This window comes from Tachysurus fulvidraco, chromosome 21, assembly GCF_022655615.1.
Source record: "Tachysurus fulvidraco isolate hzauxx_2018 chromosome 21, HZAU_PFXX_2.0, whole genome shotgun sequence".
In the NCBI taxonomy this organism is placed as follows: domain Eukaryota; kingdom Metazoa; phylum Chordata; class Actinopteri; order Siluriformes; family Bagridae; genus Tachysurus; species Tachysurus fulvidraco.
Window position 1 is genome coordinate 15,005,406 of NC_062538.1, and position 22,411 is coordinate 15,027,816.

The window sequence follows — 22,411 nt, forward strand, 5'->3', positions numbered from 1 at the left end:
ACTACTTCTGATCATGGTGCAGATGGAGGAGGTCCTGATATTGGGTCTGGCACTTGCTTCCATACTTGGTCTCCAAATTCCTTAGATGATTGAGCATCTGTTGGATGTGCTTGGTAAACTAGTCCAATCTAGAATGTAGATCATCTCACAACTTAAAAGACTCAATGGATCTGCTGCTAACATCTTGGTGCCATATTACACAGCATACCTTCAGAGCTCTTGTGGAGTCCATGGCTAGATGGGTCAGAGCTGTTTTAGTGGCACAATGACCTATACAATATTAGGCAGATGTTTTAGTGGCTGTTAAAAAAACATAAACACAGAGTCCTAGCTGCCAGGATCTAATTTTGATGGCTGACAGTAGCTGCTCATAGTCCCACTAAAAGTAAACTGGTATCTCACACATGAAATGGAATTAAGAGTTATGGTAGTATTTTAGCCTTAATTCTGGTTTTTATTATTATTATTATTTATTTATTTATTATTTTTTGTAGCGGTCAATTTTGAAGACTGCAATATTGATATAAACTGAAATTAGATGTATAGTGATATACAATAAAAATGGTGACTGCCATTGATCAACATCTGATCTGTCCACCCTGATGTAATTAAAATGATTAGAATGAGTAATTAAAATAATTAAAATGATTAGTGAATTGAAGATGAAATAAATGTCTCTAAATTATTGCTTTAAAATGACCAGTCTTTTGAAGTAGATTCTCAAAAGAGATGTATCCCAACATGAAATGTGTGAAAACTGAGAATGCATATCATTAGCTTAGGTGTACATAAACCTTTGTAAAGAAAGCTAACTTAACTAGTTAGCTAACTTAACAAGCTCATGTCAGCTCATGCCAAGGGTCAGCCTAGAGAATGTCAAGTGTATGGAGAGATAGCCACGTTGTACTTGCATACACCAGTTCTTTACTCAATTAAATAGAAGGCAAATGTTTGAATAAAGAATATGTGTATAAGCATGCATCACAAGCTGTATGAGTGTGGGTATGGGTCTACTCTCCCCTAAACATCACTGAATAGGCTACATGATATGTTATACACACCTCCATAGTGTGTTAAATAATTAATATTTTCTTAAGGAGCATGATACGCTGACAATTCAGAGGTCAGATAACCAATAAAACACAGACATCTGACCTTCTTATCTTTCAATAGTCATGCTCCTTCTTTTTCGAATAAAGTGCTCCTGTAGTATCATGTTTAGTACCATCTCAAAAATTGACAAGCTGATGACAATAACTCTTTATACTTTGGCCAGTGTTTTTATAACCTTGTCATGGTTGTTAAGTTTTGCTGTCAGATATAACTCAGACAAATTAGAGCTGTCCATGGTACTGAAAACATTTGGAAAACAGTCTGAAAACAGTCACAAAAGTAGGATATATAGTAGTTCTGGGTTAAAGAATAGAGAGGGTTAGTAATGGGTTGGTTATGTTGGTGGATATGTTTTTGTTTGGATGGATGGATAGATGGATGGATGGATGTATGGATGGAGCCTGAGAACAGAAATGATTACAAATGTATTTATTTACACGTTTGAGATCATAATTGGTTATTGCGTAATACCATGTCTAAAAGTTATGTTCATATGCAGTAAATGTCCATTTTGTCATTTTAGTGAATTTCTTTAATTTTTAAGTGAATGAGTTATGATTCTAGTATGGGGTTAATAATATGCAGTACATGCTTAATAAGACAGTGTTTTTGTCCGGCACTGGAAAGGCACTTCCAATGAGAAATCAGACATTGTTAGTTAGATTAACACTAATCAACTTCAGAATGTGATCAATTATTCACCATTTCAGTAGAACTTGACACCTCCTCTATGTGAGCATAATGAATCAATTTTGTTTGTTCTGCATCAGTGTACATATTTCCTAATAGAAACACAACACACAGCCCATCCCACACACAGAGACGCATTAAACATTTGTCAAATAGTAGCAGTTCTGAATACTGTGAGTTCAATATTTTGAGATTTTTGAATGTGAACAGTGAACAAAAAGAATTCCAGTGAGAATGGTGGCAACAAGAAGGAATGATTGCATGACACATAAAGATAGCAAGAACAAAAGGGAAAGACAGAAAGGCACAAAAAAGTTGAATTTTTTCTAAATGGTTGTGATTTGCACGTCCATTTATTAACAAATTTTAGTTCATTAGTCACATCTGTGTCTTATAGTTTTGGAAAAACTATAGCTCCTGTACAGTATGATATCTTAAGACATCAATTTTGCAGTAAACCCCACTTTTGTCTTCTGGTAAAAATGTCTTTTATAAACTTTTCTGAAAACTGCAGTTCACTGTGAGGTTTACGGTGGTCCAAGAGTCTCGTAACAGAGTCAAAACAGTCTCTTATGACAAATCATCCATAAATGAGAAAGGGTCATAAAAATGAACACTGTAAAATTCTACATAACAGTTTAACTATTTAAACCATCAACTTTAAAGTGAGATTATATTCCCACACTGTTATGCTGATACATGTGCTGACACATCAATAAATTATACAGCAGGGCTGATAAGCATTTTTATTTTATTATTCCTATATATAAATGTTTTTATATTTGTGTACCCACTTCAAACATTGTGACAGGGCCATCACAACAGGACCATCTTTTTCTTTCATTATTTTCAGTTCCACTTTAAATGCAGGACTGTTTAGGCTGTTTTTGGCTTGCTTTGTCTAGATAAAAAAAGTTTTGTCCTATCTCTATGCAAATCTGTTTGCTGAGACATTGAACTTTAGAGTTGCAAGAATATTGCATGATAAAAGAAGCACTTACATAATTATTATCAGGAGTTTGTTCATGACAATAATAAGTAATTTATAGTTAAGTGATAAATAGTTCTATGGTGGGCATTAGACACATTTTGGCTTGTTGAGGTTTCATGGCCTTTTCACAGAATAAAGCCACAGATTTGATGTTTCACAAAAAAAACAACAGCACAGAATACCTCACACAAAACAAGCACCATGTAGCAACGTCACAGACTAAAGGATTTGATATCTATATGAAAAACATAGTGTGAAACAAAATGGTTGCCCTTAAAGACAGTGGTATTGTGTTACAGACACTAAATCCGACCCCTGGCTTGAATTCAGTCAACCAGATCAGAAGTCATCTCAGTGGAAACCACATTAGCACATCTCAAGAATATTAGCTTTCACATGCAATCACACTCAGAGGCTCATTTTGAGTTTCACACCACTGGCTGTCAACTGAAAGTGCCTCGTTTAACATTAACTGGCTGACCATTTTGCAGCTTTGGTAGTGAATGCCATCACCTGCACTCCCCCGTATGCACATGAAGGATTCCATGTGCGTGCATATGCAGAAAGTTGAAGCTCTCATGTGGCATGTTATGGAAGCCCGGGCGGGGTTTGACGTTGTCGTAGTAGTGGTGTGTAACAAATATGCCTGCTGGGTTCATAGGAAATGCCCAAAATCCGTAGAGGTGAACCTCCTGGCACAGTTCCAATGCTGCTGTGGCCAGCATGATGCCGCTGCTTAAGCGTTTGGCACGAACACCCTGCGCTGACCAGAAGCGTTGTGCACCCAGGAGGTACTGTGGGTGGAAGAAGAAAACACGTCGTGCAGCAGTGCCACCAAAGTCATCAAGTGCATACTTGACACGAAAGGACACATCAGTATTGCGTGCATTATAAAATGCAGGCAGCACAATAGATGCATTCTCATAGCTTGTCAGGGCATCATAGAATGGCCGTCGTGACTTCTCCAGTTTTTGGAACCTGTATGTGTGTATGGTTTTATGTGTAAATTGATTTGTGAGTGAGAAAGAGAGAAAGGCAGTATACATGAGTACAAGCATTTGTGTAAATTTTCTTTGCAAAACAACACATCTGTTCTTCTGTTTATGAACTAGTTTGTATTATGAAATATTCTTATATACTGTATGTTATAATTGTCAAAAACATTTAAATGTTACTGGGAAATTTTGATTGCATGATTATTCTGTACTTTAAAAATTAGGATTATATGACAGGTCACATAAACACATGCTCAGCAGTGAAGTCTAATATTTTATAAAAACTGCTAGTTATGGATTTGTTAAAAATGTATTTGAAAGTTTCAGGAAGCAGACTGTTTATAAGAGAGCAGTGTATAAAATTCACCCATATATATATATATATATATATGTATGTACCGTGTTTGCTCTGTGCCACAGATCATGTGTGTTTTACTGTCTTCACTCCCATTGCTAGTCGCTGTACCAATTCACTCCATATTTGAATAAATATATAAAATAATATTTTCTCAACTGTGTCATGCTGCTGGACACAACACGGCTACTAACGGCTGGTGCTGCTAATGATACTAGAAAAAAATTAATGATCACTGGTTGTTTTGTTGCTATGAGACGCTGTATATGTGAGCATATCATAAGACCCCCAACCCCCTGCTCACTTCTCTGTGATGATGCTTGGGTTGATGGTCACAAGATTAGTCTTCGTTCCCACATCTGCTGCGTACTTCTCAGAAATAGGAGGAATGTTACATCTGAGGTGAGAAAAAGAGAGAGAAAAAAATGAAAGAAATAAGTGGTAGCTTAAAGGGAAATGTCCTAGACAGGATTGAGGGCAGTTTATTTTGAGGATACATGCAGACACTTTGATAGGCAGTGATAGGCACTGGTTATAAAGAAATACACTGCGACTTGTAAAGGGAGACAGTGACCCTGAAAGACAATGATTATTCTTTTACTAATACCTTGGTCATTAGAAAAAGGCACACAGCTGAACAGAGACAGTCCAAAAATATCAAGTGAAGAGTTAACCAAATTAAAAGGCTTTTTTGTTCATTGAGATGTTCAGACCCATCAAGGTGATAAAAAATAACAATGCCTCAATGCACCAAGCCTAGTAAGGAACACTTAACAGCACAGAGGAGGGTGCTTTGATGTTGGACGAAGTGATTATAAGAGTGCAGTAGTGCCCCCTGCTTTCAGTATTATTAACTGCAACAACTTAACAAATTAACTTGTTTGTTTGCTCGTTTGTCGTTTATTTGTTTTATATGACATGTCAAAAGCTTCTTCTTCTACTGTTCTTTCAGCATTTCCTGTTAGAGCTTGCTACAGTCATAGAAAAAACTTGTTTAAATCTCACTCTCAAAAAAAAGACAGAATGTATGAATCATCAGCGGTTGCTCTGATATTAACACAAGTGGTGCTGTATACATGCCTGTGTGTCATCGCAATTTATTTTTGTCTCTCTCACAATATAACAATGTATTTCTATAGATGTCATTGACAGAACATCAAGTCCATTTATCACGTTTTTCACAACACACATTCTTCTTGAGAAAAGTTATTTGAGCCATTCCAGAGACATACTGTAAAGAAATAGACTCAGAGGACCATAAAGGAATGGTTCACAGACTAGAATTATGGGGAAACTTTGGCGTCTATTATATGTCTTGACACACTAGTCAACTGGTAGCAGGCATACAGCGCTTCGGACACGATTTTTGCAATTTGCCACATCATCATGTTAAACGCACATTTATGTCTACTACTGCAGAGAAATTTACCAGCAGTCTCCGAGAATTATCATGTATGATTGGATCGCCATCTGACCCCAGAGAACTTGATCAGGCAACTGACTATTTGGAGTCAGTGTTTTGCTACACCCTAGATATTAAAAGGAACGTAAATGGCTTTAAACTAAATTATCAGTATTTCGATTAGCATGGAAGGAAAGTCTACATACTGTAGCTACAAAAAATCTCTTAGTGCTGCTAGATCTGTGTATTTCTCCAGCCTAATTGAAGATAAAAAAAATAATAAAACATTTTTATTTAATTCTGTCGCAAAATTAAATCGGAATAAAAACACTGTCAGAAAGCACACACCATCTATTTGTAGCAGTAATGACATCATGAATTAATTTAATAGAAAAGTTTAACATCAGGCAGAAAATTCTGACCATTAATTTAATACCAAACAATTTGATAGATAACACTGTAATAGTACTTTTGTTGTTGATCAGCAATTAGACTGTTTTAATCCCCTTCAAGAGACTGACTTAATTTCACAGATTATTTCAAAATTATTAACCTGCATACTGGATTTACCAAGCCTCCCCGGAGTCTGTCATGCCTTTGTAGCGTCTGGTACAGGTCATTTAGATTTCAGGTCCCAGGCACCCTAAACTTTGGCATCTAATCTCCAATCAACCGATGAGCAACCCAGTTTTACACACACACAACTGGCTCCAGAATGACTGGAGCCTACACAAAGACCAGATAACCCCATGCCGCTTCTCTGATTGAACTCATAGGGGCCCTCAACCAGAACACACACACACACACACACACACACACACACACACACACACACACACACACACACACACACACACACACACACACACACACACACACACACACACACAACACAATGAGACATTCCTTTTACTAATAAAACAAGTAGATAAGATACTCTAAGGTTCTCATTCTTATAACCCTTTTGTAATGTGTTTCTTCTTTTAAGGCTTAAAATTATTTGCTCCTTACTTTCCTGACAAGGGTGTATTTTATTCATGTGTCAGAAAACAACATTGCATTTAACATCAGTTACACTCTAATTACTGATCATGGCATGTTAATGTATACCTGTTCTAATGCTGTATGCCCCTTTAAGGTCTGATGTCAGAATGTATACGAAGCTATCATTTCTTTTTACTTCCCTAATGAAAGTGCATTTTGTTTTGTGTTTCATTTTTGTTTCTTTGCCTTTATAAGAACACAATATCATATTAATATCAGTTACCCTTCGATTACTGATCTGTGTATGTAATGTACCGCTGCCTTTATACTGTCATTACCCTTCATGTTAAGTATCCAAATGACCACTAAATTATCGGTTACTCATTTTTCAAACAATGGTGTATTTTATTTAAGCACGAAAGGTGCCATCCCGTCTTAATACACCTTGGATAAAACTTTAAAGTCATCTAAAAGTTTGATAGCTAAACCACGCCCACAGACACCTGAAACAAAGGGAGTTTTTCCCTCCGAAATCTTGGCCGTAGTATTGGCCATCTCCCCAAAGATGGGTGGAGTTCTCAACCTTTAAATTGTCACAAACACCACCAATCCGTGGTCAGACTTTCGGAACAGCTTGGAGACGACTCCATCTTCCTTCAAAGACGTTCCAGCAAGCTTCACTTCCAAGAACGACAACTATTCTGATCTTCAGGAGAACTTGGAAGAACTTCTGACCCCAACCTAACTGACTCAGAGATTTCTCTGTTGCATCCGGACTCTTGTGCAGTAAGCCAATGCAAGTAACCGTTTCCTTTACCAACCAATTTAGATGCGTATTTTAAGTATGAACCTTGTATTGAGTCTTAAGGTGAATTTAAGTTTCCGGTGACAATTTCCCAGTTAGGGTGAGATTAATTTTGAAGTTTAAGCTTGCCATTCCTTTCCTTCCTTTCTCTAATTTCTTCTTTCCAGTCTCTTCCTCCCTTTTCCCAATTTTAATTTATTTTGTGTTATTTTATTTTCATCTTCGTTTTCCCTATTTCTTTTGTTTGTTTGTGTAGTTAGTTTTATGTTGTGTTTGTCTCATTCATTAAATGTCATATTTTTGTGCCGCAAGTGATTGTCTCTGAGTATCGCTCACAAACGTAAGGTACCTGCAACATCTGGTCTGAACTACATGCTCTATTAAGTTAATTTAATTTACAATACGGTATAAAGTAACAGGGAAGTGAATCTTTCTCGGCCGGGAAGATACCGCCTTCATAGAATTAATAAAGGTTACACGGCCTGTTCGCCGGACGAACAGACCAAATAAGTGTAACGTTAATTCCATTACCGTTAATTTCAACTTAGTTTAAAATATTTGGAGTCACTATAAGGCGATATAATTACTCATAAATATTTACCTTGCTTCGCGAGCCAAAATCCCTACACCTTCTTTGAACCAATGTCACGTCAGTTGTATGGTCTGGTCATTATCAGCAATAATTTAAAGACTTTGACAGGAACGAATTAGTGTTGGGTCTGTGGTGAACTTAGAATTTGCGCTGACCCATTAGTTCCTCAGGAGCGCTCGGTTGCACTATTATAAACTGCTGTAGAAATGACATTATTTACATTTATATTATTTACTGTAGAGTGTCACCCAAATGGGATTAGGTTCACTTCTGAGCCTGGTTCCTCTCAAGGTTTCTTCCTCATATAATCTCAGGGAGTTTTTACTTGCCGCCATCACCACCAGCTGGCTCATTAGGGATAGATATATAGTATTTAAAAATTTTTATTTATATTTTTAAATTAAACTTAAATTAAAATGAAACTTGAATTGAACTGAATACAGTACAGAATACAGTACAGTACAGTATATATATATATATATATATATATATATATATATATATATATATATATATATATATATACATGTATATATGTATATATACAGTATATAAAACATAGATAGTTGTATATATAATATATATAGTTGTCTGGTTTTCTTGTTTTGTTTTTTTAACGATTAAATGATAGCTTCCATCAGACCTTTATCATGCCTATTCATGAGTGAAAAAGCTAAACCTGAGGTAAGTACAATGAAAATGCTAACTGTAGACATAACTTGGTTTAAAACAGGAAATGCTATAAGTATAGCAGAACACTATATTCCTGTATATTAATTTATGTACCCATGCATAAGAGTAATTGCAAAGTGAAAAGTGGCAAATATGGACCTGGAGACGGCCCACATGATTTAGGGCACCATTTGAGACGAGGCCTCTAGCAGAAAAAAATTTATAATTATAGTAACAACCTTTAAATTTCCAAAAGGTCTTCTTTGCTGTCTGTGACCTACCCAAAATAGAATATATTACGCCATCTATACAGGTATACGTCACATCTAGGTCCCATACAGGCTAAAACAAAAGAGATTTTTTTTTCTACTGATACAAGGGTTTCTTTAATAAGAAATGTGACACATTATAATTTCTCAGTTGAAAAGAGAAATGTGGGACAATAATTTAAATGTATAATATAAAAATCTGAATATTTTTCCAAATTTAAATTTTTACTTTTTTAATTCAGATTATAGTGCCATTATTATTTCTCATACTCACTTTTTCACTCCAGCTCAGCTAATAAGTAACTAATCGCGTTTTAAATGACCACAAGACTCGAGAGTGATGCAGATGCAATGACAAATATTGACTGCAAATGATTAAGATCACATTTATACTCATGAAACCATTCAGTGACCCCTGCACTGAAAAAAATTAACACTGAATTTTATAGACCAGATGGTCTTTTCATACTGCTTCTGTCTAGTTATCCCGACTTTGTTCCAGTTCCTGCCCGCCTGCCCATTGTGACCTTGCCTGTTTCTGACTCTGATTCCTGCCTGCTCTAAGATACTCCTTTCTGGTTTCACCCTGCCTGTTCCTCAGCTGTTGTTCCTGCCTGCCCTGTATTGCTCTGTTCAGTGAAATTATGATTATTGGACTGTTCATGTCTTGCATTTTTTCCAGCTCTGCATTTCCCTATTTGTGTTTCAAATGTTCCCCTGTGTTTCAAATTACTGGACTGTTTATGACTTAAATTACTGCCTGCTCGAGCAGAATTTTTCTTAATTTAAAAGAAGGATAAGTGCATTGACTACTGGGGCCTCAACACCATCACATAGAATAACCACCAAGCTGGATCTTCGCAACACGTACCGACTTGTCTGAGAGGGCGACGGGTGGAAGACTGCTTTTAACAATTTCATCGGACTCTATAAGTACCTGGTAATGCCTTTCCGACTCACAGATGAGCCAGTGGTGTTCCAGGCACTCACCTCCTGGCTGAGAGGATGAAAGCCAGGAATGTGGTACATCTTACATGAAACTCACACTTCTCTGCCTTGACGTACAAATGGTGCAGGAGTAGGAAAGTGCCTGGAACACCACCGGTGTGTCGGTGAGGCCAATTGATTTACTGGATTGTTTGTGACACTGATTTCTGCCTGCGCTACATTGCCTTGTTTAATTTGTATTATTCAACTGTGTTATTTTGAACTCTGCCTTCCCTGTACTGCATCAGTTCTCCATTAAAGACTCACATTTGGGTACTACTCTGTCCATTCCTGATGCCATTCAAGTAAACAATTTAATTCTAATTATTAGAAAATTTTTGAAATTTAAAACATCACATTTTTGTCAAATTTACTGAATCACTATTTTGTTTTCAGTGCAGAGGTAGAAATTTAGAAAATCATAGGATAAATGACCGAATCGTTCTGAAATGATTTGCATTGCATCATCCTTTTCCCCAAGACATATCAGCAAGATGCTACCATTGCATAACAGATCCTTCTCAGTACAGGGATCAAGTGCTCAGGTCTGTGCTACTCTTTTGCTGCACACCACGCATGCACTTGAGAACAAACTGAAGCATGACTCATGACATATTCCGTTTTCCCACCCCCATATATGTAAACCAGTGTCTATCATTTTTTTAGCACCTAAACTCTCAAAAATATAATTTGAAATGAGGAATTTACTGTAATAAGTTGACCTTTCTGAACATAGTCTGAACATACTGTATGCTGCACTAGTTTTCAGTCACTTGAAAAACACTTGCTCTTCCGTTCTTCTTGCAAGTCGCTTTAATTCAAAAATATCATGGTCATGAATATCCATTGTCCGTTCAGCACTCACACAATAGTGTCAGATGTCATTGCTCCTGTTTCTAGGGAAACTCTAGCCTTCAGTATTATGTAACTGAAAGTCTGGTCATACATGCTCCAATAATAAAACTTTCTACCTTTTTACTTGGTTAAGTTGCAGCCTAATTATGCGTCTGTAACTTGATTGAGAGAGACAAAGAAGGTGTCCAGTTTAGTATCCACATAAATATTTCATCAGGACACTGAAATAGAATGAATTCATTTATATTTGCAAAAATATTTGCATGTAGGCATAGTCACCCATCTATACCCACAAAACCATAACATAATTAGAGCCATAGTCATGCCTAATATTGTGTAGGTCCCCTTGTTGTGTACGTATGGAATCCTGAATGTGTGTTGTGAGGTGGAGCCACCATGGATCAGACTCCAGCTTACGTGAGAGCCTGAAAATTCTTGAACTCTTTATTCCTCAAACCATTTTTTTTCCTGAAAGATTCCTCCTAAAAGAGGCCAGTGCTATAATGGAATATTGTTGCAATGAAGGGTTGTACTTGGTCGGCAACAATATTTAGCTAGGTGGTTAAATTATCTGTCATGGACTGAATGTTCCAACACCTTTCTATCATAGGCAGCATTAAGTTTTCTGGCAAATTGTGCTACAGTTGCTCTTCAGAAAACAAGCTAGTCTTTGTGCCCCACCTACATGAATGAGCCTTGAGCATCCATGATCCTGTTGCCAGTTCACCAGTTGTCCTTCTTAGGACCACTTTTGGTAGGTACTAACCACTACATACCAGGAACACACCACTAGAGTTGCTGTTTTGGAGAAGCTCTCATCTAGTTGCCTAGACATCACAATTACGCCATTGGTAGTCACCCAAATCCTTACGTTTACCCATTTTTCCTGCTACTGACATGTCACCTTGGACAACTGACTGTTCAATTGTTGCCTAATATATCCCACACCTATCAATAGTTTTAATGTTATTGCTGATTAGTGTGTGTGTGTGTGTGTGTGTGTGTGTGTGTGTGTGTGTGTGTGTGTGTGTGTGTGTGTGTGTGTGTGTGTGTGTTAGCTATATGCTAACTTTACATTTAGCAAAGCAAAGTAAACAGAAACTTTGCTTGAGGCAATGTTACTTATCATGATATTAAAAGGACCAAAGGGCTTGGAGGCAAAGTCTGGCATCTTACCTGAAGACAAAGTCAGTAGAGTCAATTTCTTTCCCACATTTGCTGTTTTTAATTATACCTCCATTTCCAATCACGGCACATTTTTTAAACTGTGATTTTGAGTAAGGCATGTCCTATAGGAAAAGAGAAAAATATAAACAGATGCAATTTTTCTGTGTTTTCATGGTTCTGTGTTGTGCTGTTGCTAGGTAACAGTTGCCATATTGTTGTTAGGTGAGGGTAGAGAAGTAAATGATAAGCAACAGCTGTTGGCATTACTTTTTTCTGACTGCCTTAGTGTATGTGTGTGGGTGTGTGTGGTGTGTGTGTGAGTGTGTGTGTGTGGGGGGGGGGGGGGGTCACAGACAGTGCATACACCAACCTCCGGAAGCATTTTAAATATTTCGGGGACGATGTGCAAGATGACACTGGTATCAGCTTCGTAACGCAGTTTAGTACCAGATGGTGTGTTCTTCTGTGTCGTAAACAGGAAGGAGGCGGCATTACAGCACCGTGACAGAGACATCCTATTGCACAAAGAGCACAGGATTGGTTGAGTTTACCGTGAAAAAAACTACACATATACAATTTTAGGAATGCACCCTTGTCTTTCTGGGTGATGTACTTGAAGATGTTGGTGTCTTCTTTGTTCTGCTCCCATGAACAAGCCTGCAGATTTCTCCATCTATCAAATAACTCTGATGTCTTCACCCTAACACACACACACACACACACACACACACACACACACACACACACACACACACACACACACAGTGACAATTCAACTCACAGCAACAACTTTCTATACACCAGGCCTTTTTATATATTTGATAATAATAGGAAAAGAGAGTCAAGAGAAGACATAAAGGCTAAAGCGATCATGCTGACATAGAAATAGCAAGTCTATAAATAAACAGCATTCGCTGACTGTCTCATTCTAATCGAAACATTCTAGAAACATGATTCCTTCTGGAGAGCCCAGGCTGCAGATTTCTTTGAATCTGAGTTGTGTGTGACTCACATGGACAGCATTTTGATGTCTTTGATTTCTTGGCGCAGTTCTTTGCAGGTGGTGGTGTTATACAGAAGGGGTCCATTAGAACTCTCCAGATACCTGCCAGGATACACACAGTCATACAGCAGCTACACTACACTAAAGCCTGGTCTCAAACACACATACAAACACACATGCACCCAAAAGAGTGTGTGACTCAGATGTGGTCAGGGGTCTGCTGGGTTTCCTACCTCCAACACACACACACACACATGCATTCACGCAAACTGCATTCTTTGGTAGGTTTTTCAGGAGAGACAAAGTTCAGAGGTGTTCCTTACATGATGATTAGCAAAGGAAAACTGCAGAGACATTAAGATGTGCATGTCTATGTGTGTGCATGTGTGTGCGTGTGTGTGCGTGTGTGTGTGTGTTGTATTGTGTGTCAACCTTGATTATGAAACAAAAATACGAGAACATACATAAAACATAAATTATTTAAAATGTCAAGAAAAACAGATCAGCACTGCATGTAAAATGTGTATTTGTCATGACCCAAAGCTTTCTCTCTCTTTCTATATCTTATGTATATAAACTAGCTTAATTACTGACTCCTTCAGAAGTAATTAACTTTAAATGGACTACAGCAATACCATAGACTTGCTTTAATCCAGAGCCAAGTAGCTAAAAGAAATTTATTTGACAAGCTTTAAATAATGGTGCATTTAAAATTCACTTAGCAGAACTCTGGCTATAAGGGGAATCAAACGACTACAAGTGGATTTACACTTTACAATTGTTCTTGTACAATGTTAGCTTCAAGAAATTGAAACTGATTTATGCTTTAGCATCCAAAGCAGGTTCTTAGTGTTAAGTGATGATCCCAAAGCTGATTTATTTTTTTCTAATAGATATCCAATTAGATATATTATCCCTCTTATGGACCTTATGGGAATGTTAACATTTGCAGCCCAATCTAACATGGCCCACAGCCAATGAATTTGAGCCAACGTGGTTGTCGATCTCAGACGACAGACAAGAAACTAGTGTAGTGTTGAAAAAAAAGGAACAAAATGCAACAGAAGAGGAATGATTCAAAGTAAAGTACAATGCTGCGGTGAAACAGACTCAAAAACACACAAAAATACAAAAGAACCGTTCCATACATCTCTGACTAGAGTGACATTATGAATATCTGACTGTGCTGTAGCCTAGAGAGATGCACACTAGACAGTCAGGAGCAGTCTGGATGTGTACACCTATAACCTTTGTGCAAATGCATGACAGATGTTTGTTCATAGTACAGGTTAAAAAAAGGAACAAAATAAATAATTAAAGCGCGAGCCCAGTCAAAGACAAGATGGCAATGCGGGAAGACTGACTTTAGGTACAAGTGACAATAACACACACATACACACTCAACACGAGGGTGCGCTGTGTTTGTGACCCACACGCTGGTGTGGGTTTGAGATGAGCAGCAAAGGATTATGGGAGACAGAAAGAACAGGAAGTCAGTACACTAAGGGGGACAGAGTGAGCACTCCCAACTTCAGGGTGAAGGTAATGGAGAAGATGGAGTCAGAAGTCAAAGGTCAAGAGGGGGTTCAGACAGCATGCAAGAAGCAGACCACAGAGTGTTGGTAAATAAATGCACCCTCTCAGACCAGATGGACAGGGGACAGACATCATTCCCAAAGAGGTGGAGGAGGAAAGGGGGGAGGACGTTTGGCAAGAAAGAGAGAAACTGATCAAAGATGCCATCATCATCAATGGCCTACCTTCTCTTTTCTTTTTTTTTCTTCTCAATATCGGCTAGGCAGGGGGAGATAACTACGGCGTTCCCTGAGTGCTGAAATTTCTGACGGACGCATCTGTCAACATGCAGACAGGTTGAGGTTAGCGTTATATTTTAGCAAGCAGATTTAACCCTTGTGTTCTTTTCACATCAGAATGACCCAGTTTAAGTTACTTTGACTTTTAAATAACATTTCAATAAAATGTTAAATGTTTCAATGTTCAAAAATGTTAATCAATGTTAAAGATTTTCCGATATAAAACTTTATGAAATTGCTCAGCACATTAGCTTTAATGGAAAAGTACAGTTGTATTGGGAGATCAAGATCTATTCATTCTGACCTGAGTGTAATGACTATATCAAAGTCTTTTATTTTATAACTCACAATTATTTTATGGAGATTGCTGTTTAGTTCATTCTGAAACTGAGGCTAAAAATATATAATAATCCTATGTGTGCTCCCATCTGCCCTGAGGGAGTGAAAAAACTATGGAACTATTGCTTTTAGCATAGCTGAAAAATATATTGGATGTTTTCAAATCAAACTATAACAGATGACTAAAATTAATGTATAACATATACTGCTAAATAGTCAATAGAAAAGAAGAGTTAAATCATTTATCATCCTTCTGTCTTTTTTGTTTCTCTTCCCTCTCTCTCTCCCTCCCTCTCTTTCATCCTTCTGCCTCCACCATTACCTGGACCATTCCTTGGCAAATTCACACAAATGGAACCAAATTGGTCCTCGACCTCTGATTGGCGTTAGCAAAATCTGTTAATTGCCTTTGTAGCGGAGTAATGTTAAGTAAATCCAAAACATGCATGAAGTGGCATTCACGTTTGTTCACTTTCACACGTTTTTTTCTCTCTCTCTCTCTCTGAGGGTTGAGTGGTTTCAGTGCTGCATTGTACCTTTTCCTCACAATTCTGGCAGGTTGCTTCATCCCTCCATCATCAGGGTAACTAACGAGGCCGCTCCAGTTGCCCACCTCCTTTCCTTTGAGGCGGGTAAACTGTTGCGTGCTAGTAAAAGAACGAGGCAGTGCATTTAAGGTTTAAATATGCATTTCAAAAGAGTGAAACACATTTAAAATGACATCTACTTTGCATGTGAGAAGATCACAAGTGAACTGTTGAACCGATCAATATATTAACCAGCAATCATACCCAACTTATTAGATTTTGATTCCTCCTGGTATCTCACATGTGAGTGTCTCTCTGTTGTTGAACATAAATGTCAACAGATATCAATATCTTCATCAGTGAAACATCAGTTAACTACATCATTAACTGATAATGAACATCAGTTAACCATTGTAATAGTTATTCACCTTGAGAAAAATGTATGTACCAGAAGTGCATCAGAAATAAAAGGTCCAAAAGATTATTTGGTCAAATAATGAAAGGCATGAAATAACAAATAACTAACATCAACTGAAACAATTTAGACTTATTTTTATCATTAGTACATTGGCAATAAAACGACACACAAAGACCACAACGATCTATATATAACGCTGATTAACAGCGTTCGGCCAATATATATGACATCATGGCAAGAAGATCACTGCCTCAGAATAAACTGCCCTAAATTAATCCTTTTATCTAAATGTAGAATTAGTTATTGCCATGTTTGAGTAAAAGTAGGACACCTGAAATCCAATTAGTGTGCAACGAAGCTGGATATGAAAGGCAAAGGAGTCCCTATTCTATATTAAAAAATACACATAGTACGAAAGAAATAATTCTAAGCTCAAATGTTTCTAAATAAATGCTTTAAAAAGATGGTCCGAAATATTATAGTCAGTATATACAAAAGAAACAACTGAACCACAAAAACCTTCAGGTGTTTATGCCAACCAAAAAAGAGAGATACCTGATTCTGTTTATCGGCTGATTTTGGTCTCCCCATTACTTCAGATCAGGTATCGCAAAAAATTTTTTTTAAAGAAAATGAAATTCTTCAGCCCTTTGTGGCTGAATATCCCTAGAGATGTGCACAGTGATGAACACAGTAATGACTCTTACAGTCTTGAAATTCTAGGTCTATTCATATGTCCTAGGTTTCTCATTTCCTTATGTCAGTTGTTTAAGTGTTCCTTGTGCATTTCCACCTCCAGTTTTCATATCGTTATTTTATTTGCCTTTATTTAAATCAGGAGTTTTAACTAATTTAACTAACTCATTTCTATTTGGACTATATATACATGAGCATGTTTCCGCTGCCTGAAGCTTAGTGATGTATGTGTGTTGTGTTTATTATTCAAATATATGAACGCATTTGTGACCAGTTTCGCAGACAGAGGTTTAATCTAGTCATAGATTATAAGCTTTATCTCAGTTGATCTACGAGAAACAAATAGTTCAGCATCATGTAGAGTTACATGATCTGATGCCCAAGCCAAAAATTAATGTTACTCTTTTGGGTCAAAGTAATTTGAATTTGAATAAACCCTACGTTTGAACAATAGTTTATTGTTGTTTGTACACTTGGACTATATCAATGTAGACCAACAAACAACACAACCCCGACAGATATTGAGAGATTAGTGAACATTTACAAGAATTAGATGTTAGTTTTGAGTTAGATTTTAAATGCATAAAGCAAATGCGATAAAAATCATTCATCTGTCACAACTTTGATCAGTGACCCAAAGACAAAACCCAATCTTAACCTTGTCTGTTAATGTTGCATGTGGTGCTTTTCAAAACTGCAGTGGAGTCAGTGAACCAGAAGCAGACAGTCTGCAATGCAATTTGTAAAATGAGATAAAGTTGCATCTGGTTACACTTCTATAAATATGGCAGGATGTAATGTAAAGATGCCATATTTACATCAAATGTCCTGACTTGTGTGTAAAGGAATTGCAAGAACTACTATTCCATTCATTCAAAAGATTCAAACCTATTCAGACTTCCTAAACTAATCTCAGTGTGTTTGGAAGATGCAATATAGGAGACTTTGGAAAACTGCATTTTTAATCCAAGACGTATATTCATATAACCAGGTTTCCTTAATATGAACTGACTAGATCAGGCTGATTGCTTATGGTGGACTGTGGTCCAGATGCAAACCCAGCAAAGAGTTTCTGAATTTCTGTCTAACTAAATAAATATTTGCTGCCACTAGCCAAAAATAGTAAAGTGAATCGCCAGTATGAAACAGAGCATAAAAACTTTAAAATGTCTTATTTATAGCCATGAACTAATCAATAGCAGTTAAGAAGTTTGGGACTTTCGGCTTAGAATTTTATCTAGATCATGCTATGTACTTCTGTCTCTACATCATTCTTTTCATCATTCTTGATGATGATAATTGCTTTATTTGCAGGACTGATGCCAGTCTTTTTTATATTAATTTATTCCTCCACAAGGAATTTATTCCTCCACAAAGAAGGCTGCATTGAGTAATGTCAATGTCAATGCTGTTCTTTCATTAAAGATTAAAGAAAAAAAAAAGGTTCTTACGCCATTCTTTTAGATGTTTGCTCACTGGTCGTAGATTCATCACAATGTATCTCTGCTTAGGTCAACAGTAGCAAGGGTAAATCAGGAGCTATTAAACATACCTGGGAATGAGTTTTTAGTACTAACAGACAGACATCACCAACTAACATGTTCACATACATTCCACTTGTTTATAAAACCTTGATCCTGATGATTGGATTACTATGTTGCTGGTGCAACAATATTTTCATCTATTAGCATCAAGCTGCTCAGGGGAGTGAAAAAAAACGGATTTTTGAAAAATGAGTGTGTACCACTCTCCTCCTGACACCCTTTTGTTTGATTAATAAACTGCAGGATCATTTTGTTTGAGTGTTCCATTTAATTACCAAGCATTTAAAGTGTTTCAACAGTGATGACAGACTCTCCCTTTTGCCAAAAATAACCCAAAACCACATCAGTTTCATCTGAACATGTTCCCTCTCACATGCAGGGAATGATTTCTCCATCATCTAAAGAACACACACACACTCATAGGTACGATAACCTGGCCTTTTTAGAGTGTGATGTGTTCCCAACATCCCTTTTTTGACACTCCGAGAACTAAAGAGGCCTAGTGCACACAACCTTGTGAAGAGTGTGTGGGTCTGTGTAGTAACCAAAATGTAAAAAAAAGTCATATGAAATTGTTATTTTAGGTAGAGTCGGTATTTTTGATGAATTGCAGTGGAATCACTCTTGTTCATTAAATGGCTATATTTTGCATGATAATAGGTTGGACCTCCTTTTTGTATTATGCACCTACACACTCCTCTTTTTTCACAGGCCAAGTGCAGACAGAAGTTTCAGACAGGATTCATGCTATCAGAGGCGCCATACACCTGATGTCATGAATGCACTGTGTGTGTGAGGCAGTAGAGGGTAAGGTGGAAGTGGGAGTGGTTTTAAATGTAGCATATGGACATCTGCAAGCTCACAGAGACCATAATGCACAGGGGGGGCCCTCTGTCTGAGAGGCGCCATTTTGCACTGACACACAAAGACACACGGCGATGATACGCTGTCTCAATCAAGGAGATCAACACTTCTCTTGGACCAAGAAGCTTAGAACCATTCTTTCCTTGTCAATATCTTCCAAAATTGAGAGATATAATTAGAATACAAATCAAATCGAACAATCTGTTTCATGAAGCTCTGCAATGATGCAGAATTCAGGCTACACCACAGTCCTTTCCTGTCTGTTTTTGCACACTAACATCAGAGATCATCTGATTTTACGCATTCAAATGTCTGGTTTCACAATGCAGTTTCATGTAAAGATGTATGATTAAGAGTTGAAGGAAAAGAGAAAAGAAAAGAAAGAAGAAGAAAAAAATAATAAAAGTAAAATAATATTTAAGGACCCAAAGCATCCCGCTGCATAGACAGTCGGCCAGTGGGGACTGTGTATGGCATTTGGGGAGGTGGTGTTATGGAGCTCACGCCTCGAAATCAGGATTTGTTTTCTCTTCAAACACAAAACCGCATGAACAATGAAGAAAACCCTGCGAGCGTCAATGCGTGACGGAAAGCTGCGTGCTGCTGTTTACGCGTTGTTCTTGTTGTTGTTCACAGCAAAACATGTTGATATATAAACGACCAATTTCGCTTTGTTGCAGATGCAATCCCAGGTTATAACGCATGCATTATAATACTCACTCTCCTGTTACAATTTAAAGGGTTTCCATTTTACCTCTTGATATAGTTCTTGCCGTATAGGATTTGATGCAAAAGCGTGACCACTCCGAAAGCGCAGATGAAAATGAAGCACAGGGATCTATTTCCCAGCAAATCGCGCCCGGCAGAAGGGTCCGAGTACCTCATCCTTCCGCGCGCTAATAATAACGGGGAATAACGGAGAGGCGCGTTTATCCAGTTCTTGAGCGCATTGTTCTGGATTCAGTCCTCACACGGATTACTTTTGTTTTTGCCCTTATGGCGACTTGTTTCGAAGCTTCGGTTTCCAAAAGTCGGGAAGGGAATCGGTAAATAATCTCTGGTGATGTGAGTCTGTGAAGAAAGGTGGTAGATAAGCGGTCAGCATCATACGCGCGCCTGATCCCCGGTTCAGCGCACGCGCGTGAGTGGAATAGACGCTCCCACCGGGTCTCTGGGAGGAAAAATTCAGAAATAGAGAATATAAAGGGCGCGAACCCACAAACCTGTCACCTGTGTGAAGTTGTAGTGTTCTTGCGTTCGCTACCGGTTAAAAGCGTAAAACAGTGTGCTGCAAGATGTCGGGACAAATGAAGGTCTTTAGCCTACAGACAGCGTCTTCATGCCTGGAACTCGTGACTGCATGTAACGCTCGTGATGTCATGTACAGATTCAACGCTAGTCTTAAAGGTTAATGCATAATAATAATAATAATAATAATAATAATAATAATAATAATAATAATAATCATAATCATAATCATAATCATAATAAGCATAATAAAAACAATAATAACAAAAATCATAATAAACATAATAATTGTTATTAGTTTTATTATCATTATCATTATTGTTATAATAAAACTAATAATAATAATAATAATAATAATAATAATAATAATAATAATAATACTTATTATTATTATTATTATTCGTATTATTATTATTATTATTATTATTATTATTATTATTATTATTATTATTATTATTATAAAACACACACACACACACAGACACGCAAATTACATTTAGATGTGTTATGCTCCACCTGCAGGACTACTGCAATGCACAACCTCATTTATAGCACCTGATTCATCTGATCAGCTGATTTATAAAGGAGTGTATTGGCTAGATGTGGAGGTGTAACGATATAGTTTATATTTTTATGTATCAAACGATACGTTCAACAAATATTCACATCGTGAATTTTAACACCACACTCCAAGCTTCCTCTTTATCTGGAATTAGAATGCAGGATTTAGAAACACACACCATTCAGATTCACACCAGTAAAACACAGTCATGATTCATTTCAAAATCAAATTTACTATTGGTTTTCATTTATGCTGCTTAGTAGGGGACTACGTAATGTCGGCCCTGACTATTTTGGGCGTTTGCCTTAGTTGGAGGTTTGATTCCTGCATGTTCGAGTTTGCATGTTCGACCTGTACCTTGAGGTTTTCCTCCCCACAACTAAATACATGCATGGTAGGCTGAATGGCATCTCTAAATTGCCTGTGGTGCGTGTGATTGTGCCCTGGATTGGCACCCTGGACCAAAGTGGTATGTTTTATGTTAAGTATGTTTTATGAATCTGGATCAAAGAACACAATCAATTATTTTCAGTGAATTAGAATTTTATATTTTTGTAATTATTTGAAAATGGAAACTTGGAGCTTTAATTGTTTTCACTGTATCAAAACTTCAAAAATGAATCATATCAAGGCATCATGTTCAGGTTAATCTCGAGCCTACTGTATACTGGAAACATGAAGAGGGAACCCATATTGGAAAGATGCCAACCCACTGCAGGGCACAATGTAAACACACATTCACAGAAATCCACCTACATCATGTTTTTAGCAGTGAAGAAAACCAGAGGAAGACCAAACTCCATACAGACAGAAACAGTCTTCAGAAATAAACCAGGGCCCCTGGAACTGTGAGCTGGCAACAATACCCTCTGTAAGACTGCACCGCCTACACTACTGAACTGGCATGGAAATGATTTTTTTTTATTAAGAAAAAAGAAAGAACTCTGTGTGTAGCATTCATTGTCCATTGCACATTTATTAATGTAGGTGAAAGTACAGCATTGAGTGATGATGAACCCAATTTCCTTTCCTTTTCTAAAATTAATTTCGCATAAATTGTATATTTCGCACTAGTTAAAGAACAGCATTGCTTTGCACTGTATGCTCATTCTGCATTGTAGGGTACCAGGATTTTCTACACTGGCTATCTGTTAAGTTTAGAATTGATTACAAACTGCTGCTACTTACGTACAAGGCTCTTAATACTTTAGTGCCCATCTAACTAGTCTTCTAATACGTTACATTCCTTCGTGCTCTCTGAGATCACAAAACTCAGGACTTCTGGTAGTTCCCAGAATATCTAAGTCTACTGAAGGCAGTAGAACTTTTTGTATTTAGCTCCCAAACTTTGGAATAGTCTTCCTGATAGTTTTCAGGGCTCAGACACACTTTCCAAGTTTAAATGTAGATTTAAAATGTATCTCTTTAGTCAGGCGTACACATAATAAATGCATCCCATAATATTGTGCTCTATTTCAACAGACCAAATGCACATCATCTAGTGCTTGCAAATATTATG

General features: G+C 37.3%; 1 protein-coding gene across 5 annotated transcripts; it reads right to left on the reverse strand.

Moving 5' to 3' along the window:
- Window positions 1-746: 746 nt before the first annotated feature.
- st8sia5 (ST8 alpha-N-acetyl-neuraminide alpha-2,8-sialyltransferase 5) lies at window positions 747-20,483 on the reverse strand. Of its 5 annotated transcripts, none has more exons than XM_027152923.2 (10): window positions 20,347-20,483; window positions 19,837-20,253; window positions 15,570-15,680; window positions 14,641-14,733; window positions 12,890-12,982; window positions 12,491-12,577; window positions 12,248-12,392; window positions 11,887-11,999; window positions 4,449-4,541; window positions 747-3,772 (listed from the first exon to the last, which is right to left on the reverse strand). In XM_027152923.2, exons 2-10 carry the CDS (start codon window positions 19,965-19,967, stop codon window positions 3,304-3,306), a joined length of 1,335 nt encoding a protein of 444 aa, XP_027008724.2. In that variant the 5' UTR covers window positions 19,968-20,253; window positions 20,347-20,483; the 3' UTR covers window positions 747-3,303. The 5 variants fall into 5 exon arrangements, with proteins under 5 accessions (XP_027008724.2, XP_047661822.1, XP_047661823.1 ...); XM_047805866.1 differs by having other exon boundaries at window positions 19,837-20,153; window positions 20,306-20,450; XM_047805867.1 differs by having other exon boundaries at window positions 19,837-20,153; window positions 20,313-20,448.
- Between the last annotated feature and the right edge of the window lie 1,928 nt (window positions 20,484-22,411).

Bases quoted from the DNA above. Each gene is read 5' to 3' on its own strand.
- st8sia5 (XM_027152923.2), bottom strand. From the start codon at position 19,967: ATGAGGTACTCGGACCCTTCTGCCGGGCGCGATTTGCTGGGAAATAGA. The intron at 12,578-12,889 runs GTGAGTCACACA...TGTGTGTGTTAG, and splicing joins GACATCAAAATGCTGTCCAT to GGTGAAGACATCAGAGTTAT. The intron at 3,773-4,448 runs GTGAGCAGGGGG...ACACACATACAG, and splicing joins CCAAGCATCATCACAGAGAA to GTTCCAAAAACTGGAGAAGT.